This window comes from Haliotis rubra, unplaced genomic scaffold (genome assembly GCF_003918875.1).
Source record: "Haliotis rubra isolate DU_JTF1 unplaced genomic scaffold, ASM391887v1 Scf347, whole genome shotgun sequence".
Lineage (NCBI taxonomy): Eukaryota > Metazoa > Mollusca > Gastropoda > Lepetellida > Haliotidae > Haliotis > Haliotis rubra.
Genome location: NW_025767021.1, coordinates 508,145 through 523,983, shown reverse-complemented (window position 1 = coordinate 523,983; position 15,839 = coordinate 508,145). Strand labels below are relative to the sequence as shown.

The 15,839-nt window shown below is 42.9% G+C and overlaps 1 protein-coding gene across 1 annotated transcript; it reads right to left on the bottom strand.

Annotated features, from left to right (window-relative positions):
• Positions 1-1,116: 1,116 nt before the first annotated feature.
• LOC124284856 (tryparedoxin-like) lies at positions 1,117-4,708 on the bottom strand. Its single transcript, XM_046720974.1, has 3 exons — positions 4,285-4,708; positions 3,285-3,490; positions 1,117-1,570 (listed from the first exon to the last, which is right to left on the bottom strand). Exons 1-3 carry the CDS (start codon positions 4,379-4,381, stop codon positions 1,418-1,420), a joined length of 456 nt encoding a protein of 151 aa, XP_046576930.1. The 5' UTR covers positions 4,382-4,708; the 3' UTR covers positions 1,117-1,417.
• Positions 4,709-15,839: the final 11,131 nt, after the last annotated feature.

Here is a 15,839-nt window from a genome sequence, read left to right as displayed (position 1 = left end):
TTAGACACACGAATCACAGTGGACCCAGGTTTCATTGTGGGTTACAATCCAAATCACAAACATAACAGCACTCTGTTGATAACTGTCAAAATGTTGCTGTATATATTAAGTCGGGTCAGCTATTCAAGTATCGAGGCTCTTGATGACCATATTGAGGACCCATTAAGAAATTTTTTCCTTCCCGTTTCCTTCCCCGTTAAGCACTTTCACTGTTTCTCCACCCCATTAAGTACTTTCACTGTTTCTCCACCCCATTAAGTACTTTCACTGTTTCTGTTCCCCATTAAGTACTTTCACTGTTTCATTCCCCATTATGTACTTTCACTGTTTCCTTCCCCATTAAGTACTTTCACTGTTTCCCCACCCCATTAAGTATTTTCACTGTTTCCTTCCCATTAAGTACTTTCACTGTTTCCTTCCCCATTAAGTATTTTCACTGTTTCCTTCCCCATTAAGTATTTTCACTGTTTCCTTCCCCATTAAGTATTTTCACTGTTTCCTTCCCCATCAAGTACTTTCACTGTTTCCCATCCCATTAAGTACTTTCACTGTTTCTTACACCATTAAGTACTTTCACTGTTTCCTACCCCATTAAGTATTTTCACTGTTTCCACCCCATTAAGTACTTTTATTAATTCCATTAAGCTGGTTTCTCCCCATTAAGCATTTTCCCATTAAGCATTTTCACTGTTTATCAAGCACTTTCCCATTAAGCATTTTCACGGTTTCTTACACCATTAAGCATTTTCACTGTTTCCTACACCATTAAGTATTTTCACTGTTTCTACCCCATTAAGTATTTTCACTGTTTCTACCCCATTAAGCAGTTTCACTGGTTCCTACCCCATTAAGCATTTTCACTGTTTCTTACACCATTAAGTATTTTCACTGTTTCTACCCCATTAAGCATTTTCACGGTTTCTTACACCATTAAGCATTTTCACTGGTTCCTACCCCATTAAGCATTTTCCCTGTTTCTTCCATCATTAAGTATTTTCACTGTTTCTACCCCATTAAGCATTTTCACGGTTTCTTACACCATTAAGCATTTTCACTGGTTCCTACCCCATTAAGCATTTTCCCTGTTTCTTCCATCATTAAGTATTTTCACTGTTTCTACCCCATTAAGCATTTTCACGGTTTCTTACACCATTAAGCATTTTCACTGGTTCCTGCACAATTTAAATTCTCAAGGTGACTTCTCGAAAACTATTATAGTTATTAATCTGTCACTTGGTGTCACGTGATATGTTTTATACTAGTCTCTTGTTATGCAAGAATCAAACATCATGTAAACCATTGATTGCAACAACATAATTTCACAGTGAACAGGTAAAGAATACAGATCAACACAAAACGTTAACAGAAATTTGTTTGTTTGCTTTTCAAAAGAGAAATATCTGTTTATCCGAAGTCTTTACTCGGAGTCGTTCCGCCAAGGAAACCTTTCCCCTTCCGGATCTTCGCGAATCAATGAAGTCCCTCGCTCCGTGATGATGTCGCCGGTAGCTCCATCTATTAAGATAAGGGTCGGCAGGCCGACGATGTTGAAATGTTTGGACACACGGGCCTGGGTAAAGAAACAGATGATTGAGTGCTAATAAATTATGGCATTAATTATCTTAAAGGAAACATGTTTCGGTAGTAACTGATATCAACCGGACCAAATTTACCCACTCTACTTATTAAACTTTCAAGAAAGCTGACTGCATTTAGTGAGAGAGTAGGTTTTAGTCCAGTCTAAGCAGTATTCAAACAAATATCATGATGAGAGATTGGCTTCATATATAATAGAGTACCAATGTGGGGAATCGAACACCAGTCGTACGAGGGACAAGCGGACACTTTAACCACTGTGTCCATATTATAGAAAACTGATTACAATTCAGATAAACACAGATTTACTTGAACGTCGATTGTTATTTAAAAAATCCAGCGTAAATGCTACAAAGTCTGAAAAAATATGAACCTTCCTTCCTACCTACCTACCAATCCGATTATCTATCTACTTACCTACCTACCTACCTACCTACCTATCTGCCAATCAGATTATCTATCTACTTACCTACCTACCTATCTACCTATCCGAATATATATCTACTTACCTACATGTACACGCATATGCATGATAATGAGAAAATGAATTTACTTAAATACAGTAATTTTATCATATTCGTAAGTGTGAATGACTGAGATTTCTGAGTTTGAGGAAATGGATATGTTCACTGCAGTGACAGAAATTTGATATGTTAACTGCAGTGAAAATATCACTTTGCATGAACTACTTCCTGGTTGAACAAAGTGTTCTGTGTCTTAGTCCACAACACATTAACGGGCAATGTAAACGTACATATTTCAACAAATACATTTGGCCAGCAATCCTGGGCATTGGATGATCAACCTCCAGCGTAGTATAATCGCACCGATCAGCTGATCACCATGTCATTCAGCGAGTGCAACTGCGAGTGATTGTGGGTCGCTGTGTTATGTCTAGTCTACGTCTCGCTTCGTGCGAGTTTACCTCTTTTCAGAACATTTGACGTGTTGGCAGCGTTCAAAACTGACATTCTTGGTACAAGTGACTGTATTTCTCTCCATTATCATCGCTCATTACCTGTATTTATGCACTGTAAATAGCTGATGTTTTCTCAATCGCGGTCTTCCTTTTCTCTCGAAATGTTTGTTGGTGGTTCTTACGTATATTCGTGTGTCAGCACCGATGATGTTTAATACCAGACGTATTTAATGTTTGTGACCTGGCCGATCAAATGATGGATATTATAAGTGCTGATCTTGTCCAAACAATGAATTATTATTTAACAATATTCCAGCTATATGGCGGCGGTCTGTAAATATTTGAGTCGACACCAGACAATCCAGTAAGCAATTGCATGGACATCGGTCTACACATTTGGGATACGATGACATGTGTCAACCAAGTCAGCGAGACTGACCACCCGATCCCATTAGTCGCCTCTTTCGACAAGCATGGGTTGCTGAAGATCAATTCTATTTTCACTGGTAAATATAAAGTAAGCAACTGAAACAGATATATGCTGTCTCGAATTTTATCAAATACCGAACTATGCCATATCTTTATGCCTGGACATAGAAGTGAACCGTCTTTGGTTTCCAACTGGGGGATTTCGTTGATCGAACTTTCTCTGATTAATAATGTTTAGATATAATTAAATAGTTGGAAGCATCTTATACACCACGTTTTTCACGTCACGCGATGACTATTCATTATATTTCACTAGACATATGAAATACGAAACATTTACCTCTACTTCTCTGTGTTCAAAGTCCACCGCTAGCCACGGCATGGTCGAAAAGTATTCGTCGAAATCTTCTTTCTCTTCATCCGAGCTGAGATATACCAACTGGAGGGCGACATCTTGTTTTGAAGAGGCCATGTGGTTGAAGAATGCGAGAAGTTGTTTTGTGAACTGTCGACAGGGAGGGCACCACTGAGCCCCAAAATACAGACCTGTAGGAACCAGTTCGATGTTTGATTTAATTCGTGAAACTCAAACTTAATTTTAAATTGTTCATCAGTAATAAAACATTCTATTTCAACAGTCTGCTTGTTGCTATGAAAGGGGTTAGGTTGCTGTGTAACAGGTCTTGTCGCTTCTATTTCCCAAATCGGGGAAACACTCAGGCATGTTTATCCTGATCCCTCAACGGACAAGTGTCCAGTAGATTTGGGTCTCATATTTGGAAAAGACAGCCTCTTATTAATAAACATTTCTTAGTTGATACATTTGGAGAGAGAACAAACGTTTAGTACATCTTCTGCCAAGAATCCTATAGCCGATGTGACGTTAAATATTAACTCCCTCACTCCCTCACTCTGCCAAGAATCCAAATTACGATTCTTGAAGAACTAAAATCGGCACTTTTCACATTTACTTTCTCCCGAGCAGTTTCCCATACTTTCTGCTGAAGCGGTTTGTCATACTTTCTGCAGAAGCGGTTTGTCATACTTTCTGCTGAAGCGGTTTGTCATACTTTCTGCTGAAGCGGTTTGTCATACTTTCTGCTGAAGCGGTTTGTCATACTTTCTGCTGAAGCGGTTTTAGGTATAAATGCATCAGGTGATGAAGAAACAAAACAAAACAACCCGAAGCAGTTGGGGGTCATTAATGGAAAGAAATGTCCAACAAAAGCCATCGTGAAACACTATGCAAACGTCTGACATGTATTTCATCAATTCTAATGCCGTGCCACTGTTACATGTATCACATCATGCATGAGAAACTAAACCAGATGTGCACTCACCCACCACAGTTCTTTCCTTGGTCAGCGACACGGGGTCAACCTTCTGACCATTTCCGTCTACCAGTGAGTCTCCAAGAAGTTCCACAACGGAATTCATGTTCTATACAGAAGCTGGTCCGATCTCCGTCGTGTCAGTTAGCGGCCAAGAGCTACACTTGGGACTCTGCTGTGGTCGGAGCTCCCTTGCTGATAAAGGCTATATGTGGTAAGGTAATGATCATTAACACTATTGTACGGCTTCCTGGCGTTCGAGTTATGTAAGGATTCTCTTCCCATTCAGGATGCATTTACAAGAAATTGCTTTCTAAATAAGGCATTAATAAAGTCACAGCGTGTCTCGTTTCACCAACAGGGGTTCTAACGCAATCGTGAATCCGAATATCCGTTACGGATACATTATAACGGTATTAATGCCTCAAACCAAAGGACGTATCACCAGTAGCAATACTAATTTAGTTCCGTGTTCGCTTACAAATTGTTCGTGGTTTACAATCATCATCCAGCCGTATCCCCCGTATCAACTGATTAATTACATTTCATTATACCGCTATAATCTCCGTGTCACGCATAGGAAGCAGAGTGTTACGTTACCCTGGCAACGTGCCTAAATGGGTTTGAGACGGAACGCAAAATGGAAGTCGCGTCACAGATGTGTGGGTTCAACAGGGTTGAATGTATATATATATATATATATGTGTGTGTACCACAGGAAACAACACTCATCCTGCAGGACCTCATAGCATTGCTTATCTTACAAATAACATCTGTTGTTATAATTCTGTCTTCAATATGACCGAAGTTTATGATTTGAGTGAGTGAGTGAGATTTTACGCCGCAGTATTTCAGCAATATATCACGGCGGGGGACACCAGAAAAGGGCTTCACACATGTGGGGATACACGAAAACAATTGGCTTGCTACGCGGATTTGTGCTCTTATTGGGTGAGTGAATTTAGTTTTACGCCCCGTTTAGCAGTATTCCAGCAATATCACGGCGGGGTCACCAGAAATGGGCTTCACACATTGTACCCATGTGGGGAATCGAATCCGGGTTTCGGCGTGACGGGGCGAACGCTTTAACCACTAGGCTATCCCACCGCCCCGTGGTAGTAATAAGAAGAGACCAAATGGAATTGGTGTTCAGAGTGCCGTTGTACAACACGACCTTAGCGCTAAGGTGACCATAACTCCCTTACCTTAACATAGACTTAAGGTAGTCTTGGCGCTAAGGTTGTTTTGTGCAACAGGATCCACGTTTGCTGACAAACAGACATATACTAACTATGTGATTATGGCTGATTATTTGGTGGAATGATTCTTTAGACCTGATTGTACAGAAATATCACGACGGGGGACTATGTCAGCTTGGAAGGCTCTCAGTGATGGAGGTATAACCTTGGTGAACCCCATAAACATGACTAGGGAGTCAGAATTCTAATCAGGTATTACGGGGATTCGATTCATCGAGACATATAGGGCGAGATAATCACATTATACATAGGCCTTGATAATTATTAATCAAAACGCAATTATCACATCTTGGTTGTTATGGAAACATTCATGTATACACCGTAATTACTCATGTCGATTACTCTGTATCATTACTTCGCGTTATGTAACCAGAATCAGTGGTGTAACAGTGTTTGGGTTGACGTCGCTTGTAAAGCTATATCGTGTCAGCTTGGTGTGGAAGGACAGCAGGTGTGGTGCGGACAAAATTAAACAAAGTAAGTTGAAATCCACAAGCATAGGATTCTGGCCGGTCCAATGGACGCATCTCTGCAGATGTAATTGCGGCGTCTTAGACGCCCGAGCCATTCGTGCCCTTAGAAGCAATAGCGACATAACAATGAAGACCTTGTACCGGCGTCTAACGCCTCTTTGATGATTGTCAGGTATTTCCATCTATCGACTCTCAAACTCATGTAGATTGTCTGATTAACGGTAATATATTTTGTATGTCAGTAACTTAAGAGAGCAGGACCTGGTGATGACGACAGCTCACAAGAGCTCTTATCTGACTTATTCTATGATTTTACGGTCACTCCCACTTATCTTTAGAAACAGCTAACAGACATGACAGTTAGTGAGTTTAGATTTACGCCGCACTCAGCAATATTCCAGCTATATGGCGGCAGTCTGTAAGTAATCGAGTCTGGTCCAGACAATCCAGTGATTGACATCATGAGCATCGATCTACTCAGAAGGGATACATTGACCTGAGCTTTTGCAATGACATGATCAATCAAGTCAGCGAACCTGACCACCCGAAAATATTTTGACTCCTCTACAAATAAGCATGGGTATAGACAGTGTGGAGAGTGTATGTTGTACCGGCTTGAACATGATGAATGCTTTGCTTCTGTGGAATTCTTAAGCATAATCATGATGAAAGTTTCTAACTGTTGATGCACATACACACCACCCATACATGTGTACGTGATGTTACTGTGATCTTCATAACGGTTCTACCCGTGAAGGTCCGGGTTAGAATATTGATATTCAGTAACCCATGCTTGTCGTAAGAGGCGACTAACTGGATCGGGTGGTCAGGCTCTCTGACTTGGTTGACACATATCATCGGTTCCCAATTGCGCAGATCGATGCTCATGCTGTTGATCACTGGATTGTCTGGTCCAGACTCGAATATTTACAGACCGCTGCCATATAGCTGGAATATTGCTGCGTGCGGCGTAAACTAAACTCACTCATAACGGTTCCATTTCTTGTGTGTGTCAAATAGTTCACATTTAAGTCTCCTAGCTGAACTTCCCAACCTCACCAGATGATGCTTCATTCTGTCAAATTTCTCAACAGTCCACAGGCATAAAAGCAAGGTATTTGTATTTACGGAGATAATGTTATTTGCCAAACAGAGTAAGAGCATGGATGCATATATTTACAAAAAAAAGTATGTAAAACTGTGATTGTGATAGTGTGAAAATTCAAGACACTCTTATATGCATTTTCCATAACATCAACACTTATCTCTGACTGCGGTTTAATTGTTTTTAAGATATCAGAAAGGATACACAGTTAATCCGAATTGGAAAAATATGATAACGGTGGCATAATCTCCACAATACATAAATAAAATGTGTAAAATCAAGAAGAATCTCAAACATTCTCACCATGTTGACAGACAATATGAACAATTACAGACATAAGAAATAGAAGTACCGGAGGTTTGAAGGAAAACAACGCTCTGTGGATAGTCAACTTCAGTATTGCAATGAGTGCGACGTTTCGGTGTAGATACTAACACCGTTATCAAGAAAGTGAGGGTTGGATAAACAAGTAATTATAATCAGGTCGTAATATAGATGCCATGAAAGTTATTTTTTTTACAAATACAGCTAAATAGAACAAAATCATAGACATATCACACGGTACATACAATTTGTGTTACAGGGTATCAGAAGAGAAAATGACTTTATGGTATTGTATAACGTAACACGTTTATTTAGTATACTTTGTTTCTGATAAGGTACAATTTACGCCTCACTAGTTATTGATTCACATCAACGTGAGAACCAAGCTAGGTGATACATCAGGTACTACGTGATTCTGCAGGTGTTCTGGGCAGTGTTTACAGGGTAGGTGATTGGATTGTATAGTTGCCACCAAGTGATACGGAACAACTCATTAACACAAATAGTTCGGAAACAATATTCACGCCACGTTTCTGTGTTCACGATTTGTTGGGTTGGAACCAATGTGCCTTCAGTCCATTTTGTCTACAGTCCATTTTGCGTATAATTTTAACTGTAGGCAGATTGGGAATAGAAAAACATCCGGGGGTCCGCTTAGGATACATTGAACTGACCCAATGACGACGAGTTTGTTGATTTCTTCCAGTGAGATATTGACAACGTGGTTTTAAAACCATTATAAAAAAGTCATTTAGTTATATGAGATAAGGAGAGACATGAATCATGATTTGACTGGTAATCGTTCTCAAACTGAAATCATATGTTGTTCTTGCTCGACATTTTTACTTCTAATTTCTCAAAAGTTACTTAAAGAAGATAATCCCTTATCTATCGCAGATTAGCATCTCAAGATAATCTCTTCTAATTCATAAGAATAAGACTGTAGGCAGAATGAACTTTAGGCACATTGGGAACATCCCGATTTGTTATATGGTTGATACCTTGATTCATTAAGATAATAAAGGCATGTGCAGTTGTTCAGTGTACGCACACGACACTATTTTATCATCAGTTGTTTCCTTCATGGTGTTTCAGCATTGCCAGTACTCCACGGGTCCTTGTCATGCGTTGGCGTGACATTTCCAACCACTTAGGTAGTTTCCGACAGAATCGATTTAATGATTTTGTGGTTACAATTTACTGCAGCTATCGATGGCTACATACGTGAGACACCTGAAGGATCACAATGTTTTGTTAAAGAGGCTGGCTGTGAAGCTGACTATTTAGGTCCGACAAGAACCAACAGGAATGACAGGAACAGTTCACTGGTCTGTGGCATGGAAACAAGGTTGATTCAGTTACAGGAATGAATTGTAATCAATACATTCTGGTTTCAAAGAAACATTGGCTGCTTGGTGTCCTGGGTCAGAGTTCCATAATGGAATATCAACGCTCATGGCTATGATATCGTTGGAGAGGATGGCGTGCGTGTATGTGACTACTTTTGGGCACAGACACCCAACCCTCCACAGATCTTCCCCCACTTTGAACACACTTATCCCACCCTTCTACTAGATCTACTTCTTGAACACACCCACCCCACTCTCCCCAAGATCTACCCCTGTGAACACACCCACCCCATCCTCCCCCCACCCCAGATCTACTCTGTAAAGATACCCACCCCATCCTCCCTAGATCTACTCTGTAAAGATACCCACCCCATCCTCCCTAGATCTACTCTGTAAAGATACCCACCCCATCCTCCCCACCTAGATCTACCCCATGAACACACCCAAGATCTACCCTGTGAACCACCCACACATCTCTACAGATACCCACACATCCACCTCCCCCAGATCTACCCTTTGAACACACTTATCCCACCCTTCTACATCCACCTCCCAGATCTACTTTGAACTTGAACACACACCCACCCTACTCTCCCCTAGATCTACCTGTGTGAACACACCCACCCCATCCTCCCCTGCTCTGTAGATCTACTGCTCTGTAAAGATACCCACCCCATCCTCCCCCCCAAGATCTACTCTGTAAGATACCCTACCCACTCTCCCTTCCTACAGATTTTCTTGACCCCCACCCCCATGAACACACCTGTGAAATCACCCTCCCCACTCTGTACATCTACAGATAAACACACCCACCCCACTCTCCCCTAGAACTACCCTGTGATGAACACACCCAAATCACCCTCCCCAGATCTACAGATAAACACACCCAAATCCCAGATTCTGCCCCACCCACCCCATCTCCCCTAGATCTGCTCTGAATCATCCCTGACCCTGTAGAGATCCCACCCCTCCCCAGATATACGTGAACACACCTACCCCACCCTCCCCCAGATCTACCCTGTGAACACACTAACCCCACTCCCTCCCCAGATCTACTCCTGTGAACATCCCCTTCCTAACCCACCCTCCCCCAGATCTACCCTGTGAACACACTAACCCCACTCTCCCCCAGATCTACCTCTGCTAACATCATCTTCCTAACCCACCCTCCCCCCAGATCTACCCTGTGAACACACTAACCCCACCCTCCCCCAGATCTACCCTGTGAACATCCCCTTCCTAACCCACCCTCCCCAGATCTACCCTGTGAACACACCACTCAACCCCACTCCCCAGATATACATGAACACACCTACCCTACCCTCCCCCAGATCTACTTTGGACACCCCACCCCCAGATCTACTCCTGTCAACACACTCCACCCCATCTTCCCCAGATCTACCCTGTGAACATCCCCAACCCATCTTCCCCAGATCTACCCTGTGAACATCCCCACCCCACCCGTCCCCAGATGTACCCTGTGAACATCCCTACCAGACCCTCCCCTGAGATCACCCTTTTGACACACCCCACCCATCACCAGATCTACCCTGTGAACATCCCGACCCCACTCCCCCCGATCTACCCCTGTGAACATCCCCTTCCCAGCCCACACTTCCCCAGATCTGCCTCTGTGAACAAACTCTGTGAACCTCCCCCAGATCTACCCTGTGAACATCCCGACCCCACCTCCCCCCAGATCTATCCTGTGAATATCCCTTCCTAACCCACTCTCCCCCATATCCACTCTGTGAACACACAAACTCCACTCTCCCAGATATACGTGAGCACACTTACCCCACCCTCCCCCAGATCTACTTTGACAACCCTGCCCTCAGATCTACCCTGTCAACATCCCCACCCCACCCATCCCCAGATGTTCCTGTGAACATTCCTACCAGACCCTCCCCGAGATCTACCCTTCTGACACACCCACCCATCACCAGATCTACCCTATGAACACACCAACCCACACTGGCCCAGATCTACCCTGTCAACATCAAGACCCCACCCTCCCCCAGATGTACCCTGTAAACATTCTTTCTCCATCCTCCCCTAAATCCGCAGCTGTGTGTAAAGCCCTTTTAATTGTAAATAAATATCATCTTTGTAAGACTAGTCTCTTCACTTCTAGCCCCAATGAAATGTTCAACCTGTTCAGCAGATAACCTGTATAGTTTATAATGAGTAATCACACAACGCCGAACACTGCCGCTGGGGGGTTCTGGTTAATGAGCCTGAGATTCTGTGGGGATCAATAGGAAGCCTCTGGGGACGACGAAGACAGTACTGACTACTTCGACGTATGCATACCACAACACATCTACGGCTTTATCCAGAGCGGCATCTGCAAGATGAAAATCAATCAGTAATCGAAGCACCTGTATTCATCATGAAAATACATTCACTCTGAAGCCGTTCACCTGTGACTGTTTATATATTCATAATAACAAAATAGGTAGACCCGCGTGTCTTGGTGGTATATCCGTGTGTGATGAACTCGACCAGTTTTAGATATATGTAACTGTCTTTAGATCTATGTAAAATATCGCAATGAGACAATTTAAGCATTATCTTAATGGGGACATGTTTGGGTCGATGACACGAACTACTGTCACAAACTCTGGTTTTCTGGTATCAGCAACTTTTGTCACGGTTCGCTGGCCCCATTTAACAACTGCAGAACGTGTTAACTGCTTGTACAAGTCTCACTAATACGCCACGTATATACAGTTCAATACAGTAACGGATGAATGCCCCCTCCTGCCATAGTAAGTCATATCTTATTCATGGTTGAGCGCTTCTGCGAGTTCACGAAGTTCTTAATATATGCTGACTCATCAAGGTCACACTCGTTGTACACTGCATGTGATGACCCAAGTTCTCCCATACTGGTGCAGATATGCATGTACACAAAGCGCGTTTATATACCTGCAAAATAAACTCATGATATAGTACGTTTGTACATTTATTCCGTAGTTTCCATTGTGTGATATTGTTTATGGAACTTTGATTTGATAAAATGCATTTCGTTATTGATTTTTAATTGGAACTGACAGCATAGTGCCTAACGCAGAGCCTCATTGAATAAATTTACAATTTTCAAACACATTTGATTTTTCTGGTTGTCCGTATTAACTTTGTTACAGGACACGTGGTACTGTTGATGGAGGGAACAAGCTGACCTCGACTGACGAGTTCTGGTTTCAGCTTATCACATTATCAGATTTAATCCTCACAACTGTTTATCTGTATGTTATTGTAAAATACATCGCAAGACATGGGAGTCATGTGGCAGAGGGCTGCTGTTCGTTGTGTTACACGTATATTCAGATCTTAGTGATACAAGACATGGGAGTCATGTGGCAGAGGGCTGCTGTTCGTTGTGTTACACGTATATTCAGATCTTAGTGATACAAGACATGGGAGTCATGTGGTAGAGTGGGTGCTGTTCGTTAGGTAACACGTATATTCAGATCTTAGTGATACAAGACATGGGGGTCATGTGGTAGAAGGGGTGCTGTTCGTTAGGTTACACGTATATTCAGATCTTAGTGATACAAGACATGGGAGTCATGTGGTAGAGGGGCTGCTGTTCGTTGTGTTACACGTATATTCAGAGATCTTAGTGACACAAGACATGGGAGTCATGTGGCAGAGGGGCTGCTGTTCGTTGTGTTACACGTATATTCAGATCTTAGTGATACAAGACATGGGGGTCAAATGTGGTAGAGGGGGTGCTGTTCGTTGTGTTACACGTATATTCAGATCTTAGTGATACAAGACATGGGGAGTCATGTGGCAGAGGGCTGCTGTTCGTTGTGTTACACGTATATTCAGAGATCTTAGTGACACAAGACATGGGAGTCATGTGGCAGAGGGCTGCTGTTCGTTGTGTTACACTTATATATTCAGATCTTAGTGATACAAGACATGGGGGTCATGTGGTAGAGGGGTGCTGTTCGTTGTGTTACACGTATATTCAGATCTTAGTGATACAAGACATGGGAGTCATGTGGTAGAATGGGTGCTGTTCGTTGTGTTACACGTATATTCAGATCTTAGTGATACAAGACATGGGAGTCATGTGGTAGAGGGGCTGCTGTTCGTTGTGTTACACGTATATTCAGATCTTAGTGACACAAGACATGGGGGTCATGTGGTAGAAGGGGTGCTGTTCGTTAGGTTACACGTATATTCAGATCTTAGTGATACAAGACATGGGAGTCATGTGGCAGAGGGGCTGCTGTTCGTTGTGTTACACGTATATTCAGAGATCTTAGTGACACAAGACACGGGAGTCATGTGGCAGAGGGGCTGCTGTTCGTTGTGTTACACGTATATTCAGATCTTAGTGATACAAGACATGGGTGTCATGAGGTAGAGGGGCTGCTGTTCGTTGTGTTACACGTATATTCAGATCTTAGTGATACAAGACACGGGAGTCATGTGGTAGAGGGGCTGCTGTTCGTTGTGTTACACGTATATTCAGATCTTAGTGATACAAGACATGGGAGTCATGTGGTAGAGGGGGTGCTGTTCGTTGTGTTACACGTATATTCAGATCTGAGTGATACAAGACATGGGGGTCATGTGGCAGAGGGGGTGCTGTTGGTTGTGTTACACGTATATTCAGATCTTAGTGATACAAGACATAGGGGAGTCATGTGGTAGAGGGGTGCTGTTCGTTGTGTTACACGTATATTCAGATCTTAGTGATACAAGACATGGGAGTCATGTGGTAGAGGGTGCTGTTCGTTGTGTTACACGTATATTCAGATCTTAGTGATACAAGAAATGGGGGTTATGTGGTAGAGGGGTGCTGTGCTGTTCGTTGTGTTACACGAGGGGTGCTGTTGGTTGTACATTCAGATCTTAGTGATACAAGACATGGGGGGGGTGCTACGTCATGTGGCAGAGGGGTGCTGTTGGTTGTGTTACACAAGAAATGGGGTCATAGAGGGGGTGCTTCAGATCAGATTAGTGATACAACATGAGGTCATGTATGGGAGTCATGTGGTAGAGGGGAGTGCTGTTCGTTGTGTTACACGTATATTCAGATCTTAGTGATACAAGAAATGGGAGTCATGTGGTAGAGGGTGCTGTTCGTTGTGTTACACGTATATTCAGATCTTAGTGATACAAGACATGGGAGTCATGTGGCAGAGGGCTGCTGTTCGTTGTGTTACACGTATATTCAGATCTTAGTGATACAAGACATGGGAGTCATGTGGTAGAGGGGCTGCTGTTCGTTGTGTTACACGTATATTCAGATCTTAGTGATACAAGACATGGGAGTCATGTGGTAGAGGGGGTGCTGTTCGTTGTGTTACACGTATATTCAGATCTTAGTGATACAAGACATGGGAGTCATGTGGTAGAGGGGCTGCTGTTCGTTGTGTTACACGTATATTCAGATCTTAGTGATACAAGACATGGGGTCATGTGGTAGAGGGGCTGCTGTTCGTTGTGTTACACGTATATTCAGATCTTAGTGATACAAGACATGGGAGTCATGTGGTAGAGGGGCTGCTGTTCGTTGTGTTACACGTATATTCAGATCTTAGTGATACAAGACATGGGAGTCATGTGGTAGAGGGGTGCTGTTCGTTGTGTTACACGTATATTCAGATCTTAGTGATACAAGACATGGGGAGTCATGTGGTAGAGGGGTGCTGTTCGTTGTGTTACACGTATATTCAGATCTTAGTGATACAAGACATGGGAGTCATGTGGTAGAGGGGGAGTCTGCTGTTCGTTGTGTTACACGTATATTCTTAGTGATAAAGACACGGGGTCAGATCTTAGTGATACAAGACATGGGGACATGTCATGTGGTAGAGGGGGTGCTGTTCGTTGTGTTACACGTATATTCAGATCTTAGTGATACAAGACATGGGAGTCATGTGGTAGAGGGCTGCTGTTCGTTGTGTTACACGTATATTCAGATCTTAGTGATACAAGACATGGGGGTCATGTGGTAGAAGGGGTGCTGTTCGTTAGGTTACACGTATATTCAGATCTTAGTGATACAAGACACGGGAGTCATGTGGTAGAGGGGCTGCTGTTCGTTGTGTTACACGTATATTCAGATCTTAGTGATACAAGACATGGGGGTCATGTGGTAGAGGGGCTGCTGTTCGTTGTGTTACACGTATATTCAGATCTTAGTGATACAAGACATGGGGTCATGTGGTAGAGGGGCTGCTGTTCGTTGTGTTACACGTATATTCAGATCTTAGTGATACAAGACATGGGGTCATGTGGCAGAGGGGTGCTGTTCGTTGTGTTACACGTATATTCAGATCTTAGTGATACAAGACATGGGGGTCATGTGGTAGAGGGGGTGCTGTTCGTTGTGTTACACGTATATTCAGATCTTAGTGATACAAGACATGTGGAGAGGGGCTCATGTGGTAGACATGGGGGTCGCGTGCTGTTCGTTGTGTTACACGTATATTCAGATCTTAGTGATACAAGACATGGGGGTCATGTGGTAGAGGGGTGCTGTTCGTTGTGTTACACGTATATTCAGATCTTAGTGATACAAGACATGGGAGTCATGTGGTAGAGGGCTGCTGTTCGTTGTGTTACACGTATATTCAGATCTTAGTGATACAAGACATGGGAGTCATGTGGTAGAGGGGTGCTGTTCGTTGTGTTACACGTATATTCAGATCTTAGTGATACAAGACATGGGGGTCATGTGGTAGAGGGGCTGCTGTTCGTTGTGTTACACGTATATTCAGATCTTAGTGATACAAGACATGGGGGTCATGTGGTAGAGGGGTGCTGTTCGTTGTGTTACACGTATATTCAGATCTTAGTGATACAAGACATGGGAGTCATGTGGTAGAGGGCTGCTGTTCGTTGTGTTACACGTATATTCAGATCTTAGTGATACAAGACATGGGGGTCATGTGGTAGAAGGGTGCTGTTCGTTGATAGTTACATGGGAGTCATATTCAGATCTTAGTGATGTGGCAAGGCATGGGGGATCTTAGTCATGGCATAGGGGTCATAGAGGGGGTGCTGTTCGTTGTGTTACACGTAT

Bases quoted from the DNA above. Each gene is read 5' to 3' on its own strand.
- LOC124284856 (XM_046720974.1), bottom strand. From the start codon at position 4,381: ATGAATTCCGTTGTGGAACTTCTTGGAGACTCACTGGTAGACGGAAAT. The intron at 3,491-4,284 runs GTGAGTGCACAT...TGGTTCCTACAG, and splicing joins CAAGGAAAGAACTGTGGTGG to GTCTGTATTTTGGGGCTCAG. The intron at 1,571-3,284 runs GTAAATGTTTCG...TTCTTTACCCAG, and splicing joins TTGAACACAGAGAAGTAGAG to GCCCGTGTGTCCAAACATTT.